Raw genomic sequence first — 12,632 nt, forward strand, 5'->3', positions numbered from 1 at the left:
GCCCCCCTTTTTACCTCTCCGGAGGGGTTATTAAATTTGGTTTTTAATTGATTTTAATTAAAATTAATTTTCAACGTAGTTTATGGTACCGCTGCACTCACAATAAATTTGTCAAGACCAAAAGGAATAACAAGTTCAAAACCAATACATTTTTTATTTAAATCAAATTAAGAGATTGGTTTTTTTAACCAACAAGGAGACTACCCGAGGTGTTACACACCGATTTTGTTCAAACTCGGGGGATTGGTAGACCTTCATGTAACTTGAAAAATCCTAAAGGGATTTTATTCAATGGGAAACGGGTTTGCCATGGCAACGAAAATGTTTTTGACAACATAAAATAACATGGGATTTTGACCGATTTCCCTGTGAAATTGTTTTATAAAAAATGATCAAAATGTGACCAATTTTGATTTTTTTCGTCAATTTTTATAATTTTTTTTTTAATAATTTTGGTATTTTAATTTTTTTTTTCAATTTTGTAAAATGTTTCACAGGGGGGACTCTTGGAATCGGTCCAAATCCCATGTTATTTTCAATGGAAAAATTTCCATTTTATGTTGTCAAAAACATTTTTCGTTGCCATGGTAAAACCCTTGCCCATTGAATAAATTCTCTTTAGGATTTTTCAAGTTACATGAAGGTCTACCAATCCCCCGAGTTTGAACAAAATCGGTGTGTAACACCTCGGGTCGTCTCCTTGTAAGTTCAGAAGTCAACTGCTGAATTTTTGTTTGCTAAGTAGACGTTTTATGTAAAGTCTACAAACTTCTCACGTTTCTGTGTAAAATAAAAAGTTTAATTTCCCAACCAAACCGCGAAAACATACATAGCATCACAAAATTTAAATGCAATTATTCTTAAAATTAGATGAAATTCCTTAGATTATTGTTTACCTAAATTTAAATGCAGTACTTTTAAATTCGATTAAGTGAAGTTCTTTAGAGGATTCCCATAATTAACATAAGAACAATAAGTAGGTCAACTAGCAAAAATTATCACTGAACTGATTTTCAGAGCTATTGCGCAATCATGGTTTATCTATTCTGCACAGAGTCCCCTAATGTCCAAATATGTCAAAGACGAAATAATTCTACCAAGGACGATATCATACTACTCAGTTCAGACGCAAGTCCAAGTAGGAGCTTGGTGAGAGTGTCAGTGCGAAAACAGGTTCGGTCAGACTTATGTTACTTATGTTAATGCACAAGACAAAGGGTCCAGTAAGTGTATACACTTTCAGGGCCTCCACTCAAATCTTAATTTTTTTATAAGAAAAATAGGATTATATTTCTAAAAATATAGGACTTTATAAGACTTTTTTTTAATTATGGGATTTTATAGGACTATATATGCTATTTCATTTACTAACTTTATGCAGTTAAAAACTAAACCAATATTTATTTAAATAAATCTTTGATTTTCACAAAAAAATAGAAAATATTTAACCATTTTATCACAAAAATATATTAGTAGCTAACCATGTTAACAGTAACCAAAGTATCGACTAGAATGACTTTGTATAGGAATTTATCCTATACACTCTTTTACGAAGTCGGCCATTTCATTACAGGCCTAATTTAAAATAGTACAGGCAAGAGCGCCTACACGTGCTCATCAGCTCGAGACGTCGCGTGCACTTGACCGCGTGAAGCAGCCTTGTATGCACTATTTGAAATCAGACCTGTAATAAAATGGCAGCTTTCACAAATAAGGATATAAAAGAGTGTATAGCTAAATCTAGCAATTTAACTGACAATTGTGAGTGGCGGGATTTGAAATGGGCAAAATATCAAATTTTTTGAAAATATAGGATGTTATTGGACATTTTTGAAAATATATGACGTCATTGGACATTTTTGAAAATATATGACGTTATTGTACATTTTTGAAAATATAGGATGTTATTGGAAATTTTTAAAATATATGACGTTATTGGACATTTTTGAAAATATAGGATGTTATTGGACATTTTTGAAAATATAGGATGTTATTGGACATTTTTGAAAATATAGGATGTTATTGGACATTTTTGAAAATATAGGATGTTATTGGACATTTTTGAAAATATAGGATGTTATTGGACATTTTTGAAAATATAGGATGTTATTGGACATTTTGGAAAATATAGGATGTTATTGGACATTTTTGAAAATATAGGATGTTATTGGACATTTTTGAAAATATAGGATGTTATTGGACATTTATGAAAATAAACGATTTTATACGAATTATAAAATTGTATTTCCTGTACAATAAATTTTTATTATTATTATTTAAACGAATTATTAATAACATTAACAGAATATATATAGATGTACACTTAAGCATATGAATATACTTCTGGAGTCACTTACGGATGAGAATGTATATAAATATAAACAAAGTGGTTGCTTTGTCAAAATTTGGGAGGTCAGGATGGGTGGGGACTAAAACAACTTGGGTTAGAAAAATGTCTTCAGAAATTACTCGCACCAGAGGGAGATAATTTATTGCTGAAGAGTAGGAAATTACTTAATATTGAGATAATTAAAAGCCGAGTCCGGCACACCGTTAATTCTGCGTAAAGTGGGGATGTTCACGACGTTGAAGATAGGTTAATTGGTAACCTCGCTCAATCTCTGGCCGAAAAATGAAGATGGAAGTTCACTAACACGAGCATTAACATGAAAATGACATTAACAGCCCCAGGGCCGAGCCAACAAATTGGCCAGCCCAAATCAAACGTCTAATGCTTTTTCTACTCACAATGTCAGTGCTACCAGAAGGTAAAATTTATATTTCGCTCAGCGTTGCCAGATCGAGAATCTGAAATTATCGTATCTAAGGCAAAACATTATCGTTTTTCCTGCAAAAATTATCACACATTTAATTTTGGCGCTAAATTTGAATTCACACATAAATGCGTTGAATGTCGACGATTATTTTGAAAGCATTACGGAAGTTTTATTTCAGGGAAATAAACAAATTGCCTATTATCATTATTAACTGAACTTAATATGTTTCATATATTACCTATCAATGTCTACTCCGTCGGCAGAAAATTTATATCATTCATTTTTAAGTAGAAGTTATATAAATGAATAATAAAATTTAAATCGTTCGTAGATTTTTCAAAAAATTCTAAAATTATCGTACATTGAGGCAGAATTATCGAAATAATGGTACGATATCGCACGCCATGAAAATTATAGTAGGCCTAAAAATTAAGATGAAACGTATGTCTGGCAACGCTGATTGCGCTCTAAAACAAACCGGCGTTATTACCAAACACAATTATTTAGTCCGTATTTTGTCCATTTTTAGAATTATTAGTTTGAACAATTCAGCGATTCGCTAGGAAGAAATAATACTTAGACCATACTACTCTTTTATGTGGTCCTTGTACAGGCTGGGTTTCAAACGGGAAAAAACTTCACGATGGTCAAACCTGAGATCCTGGGAATCGCTGTGCTTAATATAGAGACGCGAACAGCGTTGCCAGACTTGGGCTAATTATCGTCCACGTCGATAACTTCACACTAACTTTTGGGCCGTACGATAATTTTAACGGCGTACTGTATTGTACGAATGGATTTGAATAAATTATAATTAAGTAAGAAAACTAATGAGCTTTCCATAATTTATTTATTTTTTTAAATATGTTGTACGCTGTTTTCGATAATTTTTGGGCCGTACGATCATTTCAACGGCTTACTAAATTGTACCCTATTTTCGATAATTTTTGGGCCGTACGGTAATTTCAACAGCGTACAATAGGCCCTATTGTACGCTATTTTAGATCATTGTTGGGCCGTACGATAATTTTTATGTCGTACTATATTGTATGCTTTTTCGATAATTATTGGGCCGTACGATAATTTCAACGGCGTACTATGTTGTACGCTATTTTCGATAATTTAGCGTCCACGTACGATAATGTACGATAACTGCAACTATTTGATATCAGTTTTATTTTGGTTTAAGTCAAGATTGTTCCAACAGTCAAAACTTGATTTAAGCGTTATTATAAAAATTGTTTTAACATAAATATAACTAACAATTGTAAGTTTAATATAAATATTCCCACAAAATTAAGATTTACCGATAATTTTCAGACGTACGATATTTTTTCTGAAATTACAAATTTTTAAGCCATTGTACGATAACTTGATTTTCAAGATCTGGCAACGCTGGTTGCAAAAGGCTGACTTAAATTTCACCCTGTACGTTTCCTAATTCCTTGAAATAGTTTGGAAATCAAATGATTGTTTAAGAAAAAACATTGATTTAAATCACCTATTATATTTCATTTATGTAAATGTACAAAAGTAGGCAATACAGGGCAAACTCAAATAATTTAAATTTTTAATTAATAATTCAATTTAATAGAGATAAAAAAGAATATTATTGATGAACAGGGTGTCTACTACAAAACGATCCAGAGTTAATAACCGAAAAACTATTTTTCCTAAAAATGTATATTTTTAGATCACATAGCACCGAACAGGTCATTAGATGTTACAAAACTCAATGACCTTAAACCATGTCCTCAAGGTCATTCAAAAACTATCTTGAAAACCGTTAACTTAACTTCCCCAAATCAATCATGAAAATAACAACTCACCCTCACTCTCCAGTCTAGTTCTCCGGGACTTGCGGTGAGATGGCGGTTGTGGAATGACAAAATTTTCCTTATTACTAAGGCTAAACTCTGTGACACTTTTCTCTGTAGACAACTTAGGTTTGACCTCCACCACTGTCCCTAGGTCCATTTCGTCTCTTTTCGGGCTTCCCAAGCTCAATAGATCAGCATTGTCAAGTCCACTCTCTAGTGAGCCACCGAGATCCCATGTTACGTTGCTTCGTGTATTTGTCTAAAATAGAAAATACCCTTCCATTATCATTGAAAGATACCCAATCAAGAATTATTGTTTAAGGCTTAGCTTAAAGGGGCTCCAAAGTTCGGTGGCAAAAAAAAGAAAATTGAGCATGCTTTTCATTCCCCCCAACCCCTCACTCAGCCTTGGCAGAGGCGGGCAGAGTCAACCGTAAATTTCGCACTCTACTGACTTTACACACATTTTGCCACCGAGCTTTGGAGCCCCTTTAAAGAACAAAGGTTACAGTGGGCTCATCTCAGTGACCAGAAACATACTATTTCTGTGGAGCCTACAGGCAGGAAACCAGAGACTTCAAGCGACGGAGACTCATTTCAGGTGACATTCGTTTGCCCTTCCCAAAACACAATATTAGGTAGCTCCATTGTTAAAATTTGAAAGATTTTGTGGCCCTTTAAAGGAACGAGGCCTGTAGTGAAACTATCGCCATATAGATTATATTCGAAAATGGCTAGAAATTGGATTTAAAAAGACTGGAAAACCAATTTCTAACACAAAACTAAATTAAAAACAACAACTTTTTCAATATTATTTACCAATTTTTTTATGAGATTTTTGGTTAAATTACGTTACTGTAACTAAGGTTATATCAAGAACACATTGAGGTACCCAAAATATGGGAAGGCATAAATCCATTCTATTCCAAGTACAATAATAATAAGAAAAGTTATACTAAAAATAGTAATAATTATATTAGGTAGTGTAACCCTATTACAAATCAAAATGGAAAGAAATGAAATTTAAAATGTTTCGTTAAAGGTATTATAACCCTAGCAGGAAAGGTCAAGGTCAATACTCACACTCGAGCATCTAACACGTAGTAAATAATCGCAATTTCTCATCCTGTTGCGAGTTGTATAGTAATATCGTTGGGAAATATTTACTCACAGCTGGATTTTTTACTACGTTCTAGACTATCACATCAAATGCGAGTATTTACTGCATTCAAGGGTCATACTCCCATCATTAAAGGCCCTTTCAAATGAACCTGATCATTAGCACCCGTGATTGAGTCAGGAAGCGAAATAATTAAAAGTGACGAGCAACCTTCTTGGAAAAGCCTCAGGTGACTCAATCACTGGCAGCCTTGTACTGAAAAAAGGATCTAAGCCCAAGAAGAAGCCGGTTAAGACTCAAGTCTTTGCTCCCGAAGAAGATATCCTAAAGGGAAAATAATCTTAGAAGCATTAGCTTATAACTGGCTATTATCTTAAGTTCGCACAGAAAAGCACCATCTATGTTTACATTTTGAGATGAAAAAGTAGACCAGCGGTTATTACTCGAGACTTGTAAATAGCAGCAGTCCAGCAGTTAAGAACTCCACTAAAATTATAGGGTGAATATCAATTTTTATATTATTTTGACACAGAAATGTTCAGTATCGTCGAAAGTATCAAAAAAATATGAAATGAAATAATCGGACATGCATTGGTGTGTTGATATTTGGCCAAATTATACCCTAAACACCATTAAAAAGTGGAGTTGCGAACTAAGGAAGATCTAAATTTGGAAATGAAGACCAGGTGGTAATTTAAAGGGATCCCTCACTCACAACAGGGGAAGGCATAGGGGTCACAAAAAACTGGTTTTCTAGCACACTGCAAGTCTGGATTTTATGTTACCCCTATGCCTCCCTCTGTTGTGAGTGATGGATCCCTTTAAAAAATAAGAGATGAGAGAGTCTTGGACTCCTAAAGCAAATCAACCGATAGAGGGGTCTACGTCCTGCTATTTACAAGTCTGGCTATGGCTATTACCCAACATAAACGAATTCTGGGTTACACAGTGTGTCCTTTGAAAAATTACTTCAGGTTATTAGTTTTCTAATCAATGAAAATTACAAACTGTTGCTACGTTTAGACAAATGACGTAGAATATAAACTATTTATACATAACATATGTATAAATTGTGTATTTTATTCTAAACATTGTGGGTTGGCGGAGTGGTTAGCACTTTCGCCTCGCAAAAAGATTAGCCAGGTTTGATCCGAGCTTGTGACACTGGGTGAAAACTAGGAACTACTCCTGCATTGAGTTTGCAAGTTCTCTCCCCACTGTTTAAAGGGGTTTTCCCTTCCCATAAAAACTTGAAGAGGTTAACAGTAATAGTAAGTTTGGTTCCCGTGGCATGAAGGGCTTGCCCCAAACGTTTATGATTAAAATCTGTGCTATTTAAAAGGGCCCCAAGTCGTTTTTCGCGGGGGGGGCCTCAGAGTTCCTAGTTACGCCACTGGCCACAACCCTCCTAAGCATTGTAACCCGGCCACCTGTTTAAAGGCATTCAAAGTCGCTAGATGACTTTGGCCTAAGGTGATGACTTGGGTATTAGCCTAGCTGATTATTATTACATTGTTAGGTTCAGAAAAATTTCAAATACAAGAGAATACTTTTATTGATACTAGATGGCGCCAATTTTAACTATTTGGAAATGACTAAATATTTAAAGCTTTTTTACCAAAAAAACTATTTCTAACACTGGCTGCGTTCAACAACCTTCAGATTATGTATTGAAAAAATCGTAACAGTTGTTGGAACAATTTTTGCCACTTCCAGTTGTGACATCACTATAGGTATCGTAAAGGTATCAAATTAACCTGTTCCACAAACATAATTTTATGATTTGTTGAACACGCACGTAAATGACTTCTGCTTGCCACCACGATAAACAAAAGTACCAAATGGTAACACAATCAGAAATATCGGATTATTTTGAGATTTTAATTGTTACAGGGCCCCTAATTTAAGCATTGATTTTTTGAGAACAAACTTATGGAGTCTGCAAACAAACCTGTAAACATAATCAAAATATCTACATTTTAGACTGTGGGCGCCATCTAGTAAGACTTTAGATATTCAAAACTCAACCTCTAATGACATTACCTAATTTAAGAATATTCTCCCTCGAAAAATGTTAATTACATATGTAAAGTTCAATTCCAAGCATATACAGCTTTTCAATAATATCCATATGGGATCTAACTAAGTAAAGATATAATTACTTTTAGTGCCTTCATTGACGGAGTTAGTTGGAGGGCCCTTCCTTTACACTTTTTCAGCAACAAAAGGAAATACGTTGCTGTCATGTAATCATAATTCCACTGAAAACCAAAAAATTTAAACTTTCAATCAATAAATTCAAATATTAGAACTAACCTTCTGCAGTTCTGCTAAAATAATTTGTTTGGGCTGACCATAACATAGAGACAATTCACAAATAATATTTTCCTCAAGATAGTTTTTCTAGGATGGAAAGAAAAACAATTTATAACAACTGAAGAATTTCAAATTCAAAATACTTTACTTTATATACACTAGGCCATTTTATTGATTCGGAATATCCATCATTGAGCCATGGATGAATTAATAAACTGCCCACGGTGATCCTTTGTCTGGGATGAGTTACTAACATTTTGGATAACAAATTTTGGCTGCCTTGCGAAAGCCAGTGCGGGCATTCGTATTTGCCATCCTGAATATTACAAAAACGTTTGCTTAGTTTAAAAAATTTGGGTATTCGGTAGCCACGTTGTATTACTTGAATTTTTCTATAAAGACTTCCAACGTTTTCATCGTCAAACGGTAAATATCCACAAAGCAAAGCATACAATAGGATGCTTTTGTTAGAAAGTTTATTGATATAAGATTATATATTTATGAATTATAAAACATTTTGTACATGATAAGTATTTACCCCATACTCCAAATATCAACTTGACTGCCTAGATATTCTTGGCCATTGATTAACTCCGGTGCAGCGTAAGCGGGACTCCCACAAAATGTTTCTAGCCTGGAACCCATTCCTCCTTTCGGTTTGGCACATAAACCGAAATCAATCAATTTGATATTTTGATCATCATCTATCAGTAAGTTCTCCTGTGAGAAAAATTGGGGAAATCAAAGATTGTTATTTAAACAGTTGAGTGCTCCGTTGAATACGCACGGGTTTAAGATCTCTGTGAGCGTAACCCTGAGTGTGTATAAATGCGACAGCGGCTACAATTTGGCGAAAGAAATACCGAGCTTCATCCTCCTCAAGCCTATCCTTATTGACTATATAGTCAAACAGTTCTCCTCCAGAACAATATTCTAATACTAGAAATAGTGTGGTAGAGGTTTCTATAACTTCGTAGAGTTTGCAAATGTTTTGATGGCATAAGTCTTTCAGAGCTTCAATTTCTAATTGCGTTCTGGGTAAATCATCCTATAATGAGTGATGTTTAAAGTATGGTAAAATTATAGAAAATGCAACACCAACTTACACCAAGGGACTTTTTATCCATAACTTTAATGGCAACCTTTTCTCCCGTCGAAATATGGATGGCTTTTTTAACCTTTCCGAAGCCCCCTGTTCATTGAAAGACAAAATATTTATTACCAATCCATAAAATTTTGACAACTTAAAGGATAACGTTTCTGTATTAGACAAATTGTTAAGTTTGAAATGATAAATATTGTATATATTTAATTGTCAATACATCCACATAAGTGGAAGGAGAATGGTGGTCAGCCCTTTCAACTTGTAAAGCAACCGCTCTCAACGCTTACTATTGCCTATTTTAAAATTTTAAAGGACCTCAAAATGTTTTAAAATTTTGATTATGCCTCACTTATTGCTCTATAGAGTAGTAGCACTCCATAGCTTTGGCTATAGCCGCCATTTTGGTTGCCAATGTTTTATTAATAGGAAAGAGAATGGATGACGTACTAGGACGTCACAGTACCATTACACTATAGCGTTATAGTTCTACAGACACTTAGGATGATTCGAATGCCAATGCAATTAAAATATACCAGTTCCAACTGTTTCCAAGACTTTATATTTTCCATCCAGGACTCTATAACTTGCACAACTTCCCCCTGTCATTGCCTATTTGTTTCAGGTACCAGTACCTACAAAATAAAATTATTAAGTCTAATAATTTGATATCTGCAATTAAAAATAAATTGGCCCCTTGTTGGTGCATGCTTTAACCAAATTTGAGCCTTTGATTCAAAAGGCAAAGTCTACTAAAACATTAACTTACTTTTAAGTGTATTATCAATTTCAAATTAAGAAGATTAAAATTCAAAATATTACAATTCGTTAAATTTAAGTAAAAAGATTATGTTTTAACTCAATCTGATTATTTCTGATAACAACAAAAATACATTCTTGGTTATGTCTTGGTGCTCAGCGCCCGCCAACGGTTTAAAACACGAATTTGACTTCTAATCTTATTTCTTTACTCTTTACAGTCACACGTTGGTGTCAGGTGTTTTGTGGATTTTGAATTTGGTGGTGCCGAAAGTTTTTCCTCATTATTTTTACTGATTTCAATGCGAAGAAAATGTATATATTACACAATATTTTCAAGAAAAAATTTGAAGGCGCAAATGGTTAAAACAATGTATTTATTTATACTTATGAAGAATAACTATATTGAGAAGATCCCAGGTAATATGCGCTTAAATAAATCATCCTCCCAGGAAATCGCCAAGAAGTACTATTTCCGAGAGCCAGGACCATTGAGTTGGGAATATTAATCTAGAGATCCAATCAAATCTGCTCCCCGCGAAACAAGTTTTTGAAAATTACGAACGTGTTGTCTCCTCTAAAATGACGAGAAAACGTTATCATATGACCCGTGGCGCCATCCATTATTTTTGAAAAACCAAATATTTTTGCCGGAAAACGTGTCTTATTTGAACGAACCATCGAGAGATAGACGGCGCCACGGGTAGAATTTTAACGTTTTCTCGTCATTTGGAAGCAGACGACTTGTTTCGCGAAATACTGAAATCCGACATTTCGATTGGACCTCTAAATTAATATTCCCAACTCAATGGCCAGGACCCGCAAGGGATTGTTAATATAGTGCTTGTGGAAATAATGAAAACTTTTCACCCAAACAGAAACTCGTTTTTTTGCCAAGTCTTGAAAAAGCTACCTGGCTAAAAGCACGGCCAACTTCGATCGATCACGCGCTGTTCGCGAAAAGCGCGTAATCGAAGTTGGCCGTGCTAAAAGGGAACGCCATGGAGAAAAGTGGGGTTCATTTCCCCAACTTTTCATATCTCCAACAGTTCATATATCCAACTTTTCATTTGACCAACTGCTTATTTCCCCAACTGTTCATATCTCCAACCGTTCATTTCGCCAACTTGTTTTTTTTTACTGAGTTGGTGAAATGAAGAGTTGGGGAAATGACCATAGAAATCTTATAACGTAGAATGATTTCGTATAAATACAAAATGGGCCAATTACATTTTTGGAGGTTTCGTCATTATCAGCCAATCACGATTCAAAGAGTGACTACGGCAACGACTCGCTGCCATCTAGTTTGAGTTACTGAAAATAATAATTTGATTTTAGATTACGTCACCTTAAGAACCCGCATTTGATTGGCCCACGTCAATCGAGTCACGGCGCCCTCCCAACTGTTCCCGCGGACTCCGTTCCGTTCCGCGGCGCTGGAACGGAATCGGAGCTAATTTATAAGAAAGTAGAGGAACGGAATAGAATCGGAGCAAATTTCCAAAAATTTGTTGTATCGGAACGGAATCGGACCAAATTTCCGAAAAATCTTTGTAACGGAATGGGATCGGAGCAAAATTCCGAAAAATCTTTGTAACGGAACGGGATCGGAGCAAATTTCCGAAAAATCATTTTAACGGAACGGGATCGGAGTAAAATTTTCCAAAACCTTTGTAATAGAACGGGATCGGAGCAAAATTCCGAAAAAAAAACGTCAGATAATGAAGCATGGACACTGTTTTCATTTCTCTCTTGGCTGCTGATTGGGTCTCCCATTTTTCCAGACAGTGAGATCATAATCCCCCTTCTTCACCGGCTCTTGGGAAACATAACTGCAACTGAAGCCTTTGTCTCTACGACTACGTTGCGTACATCAATGCGCAGAATCGCAAAAGGTACAAAGGCCGTTTAGCGAAAAGGGGGAATAAATTGGCGGGGTGACCCGGCTTGCGGTAAAGTTTTAGTTTTACATTCAATTCAATATAAATAATAATTGTTTCTGTAAATTTCTATATTCAGGAAAATAAAATAATTTTTCCTCTTTTTTCAAGACTATAGACTCTTAAACGCGCCTTCCCAATCGACCGCCATTACCTTACAGTCTACGGGGAGGGTGATGAGAAAACCGGTTTTGGGGGATGAAATTTCTGCGGTAGAGGGAAAGTGATAAAGTGTATAGCTGAAGCGGATTTTGTCGAATTTTACCCGCTACCAGCGAGCATGAAAATGGGGCTTTACAGACGATTAATGAAACGGAGCGGAACACGAACGGAAATAATATCGGAGAAACAAACGGAGCGGAAACGGACGGAAAATATTGACGATAAATGAAACGGAGCGGAAACGGACCGAAATGATAGGCGACAAACAAAACGGAGCGGAAACGGACGGAAATAATGGGCTAGAAATAAACCGGAGTGGAAACGGACGGAAATATTGGGCTAGAAATAAACCGGAGCGGAAACGGACGGAAATAACGGACGATAAACAAAGCGGACCGGAAACGGACGGAAATAATAGGCGAGAAACTAAACGGACCGGAAACGGACGGAAACAACGGACGAGAAACAAAGCGGACCGAAAACGGATATATGTACCATACCGGGAAACAAAACGGAGCGGAAACGGTGTTGTATTTTCGCTGCTCTGCAGCTCTCTAGTCGGCGAGCCGCCTTTCAGTCTCACCGATGTAGAGCATCGAGCAGACTTTACAGCTAAGAGCGTAAACGAGATTGGAC

General features: G+C 35.6%; 1 protein-coding gene across 1 annotated transcript in view; it reads right to left on the reverse strand.

The window, feature by feature from the left end:
* The window catches only part of LOC149926311 (maternal embryonic leucine zipper kinase-like), an 80,380-nt gene extending 70,307 nt beyond the window's left edge, over nucleotides 1-10,073 (reverse strand). Inside the window, exons 1-10 of the mRNA XM_090159077.1 lie at nucleotides 9,905-10,073; nucleotides 9,672-9,770; nucleotides 9,140-9,225; nucleotides 8,821-9,081; nucleotides 8,572-8,753; nucleotides 8,416-8,494; nucleotides 8,182-8,349; nucleotides 8,034-8,120; nucleotides 7,880-7,978; nucleotides 4,607-4,856 (exon numbers count right to left, since the gene is read on the reverse strand). Coding sequence (XP_090015203.1) covers nucleotides 4,607-4,856; nucleotides 7,880-7,978; nucleotides 8,034-8,120; nucleotides 8,182-8,349; nucleotides 8,416-8,494; nucleotides 8,572-8,753; nucleotides 8,821-9,081; nucleotides 9,140-9,225; nucleotides 9,672-9,744 — 1,285 coding nt within the window. The 5' untranslated portion in view covers nucleotides 9,745-9,770; nucleotides 9,905-10,073. The remainder of the gene's footprint in view (nucleotides 1-4,606; nucleotides 4,857-7,879; nucleotides 7,979-8,033; nucleotides 8,121-8,181; nucleotides 8,350-8,415; nucleotides 8,495-8,571; nucleotides 8,754-8,820; nucleotides 9,082-9,139; nucleotides 9,226-9,671; nucleotides 9,771-9,904) is intronic.
* Between the last annotated feature and the right edge of the window lie 2,559 nt (nucleotides 10,074-12,632).

This window comes from Leiobunum rupestre, chromosome 9 (assembly GCF_980474605.1).
Source record: "Leiobunum rupestre chromosome 9, qqLeiRupe1.1.hap1, whole genome shotgun sequence".
Taxonomy (NCBI): Eukaryota; Metazoa; Arthropoda; class Arachnida; order Opiliones; family Sclerosomatidae; genus Leiobunum; species Leiobunum rupestre.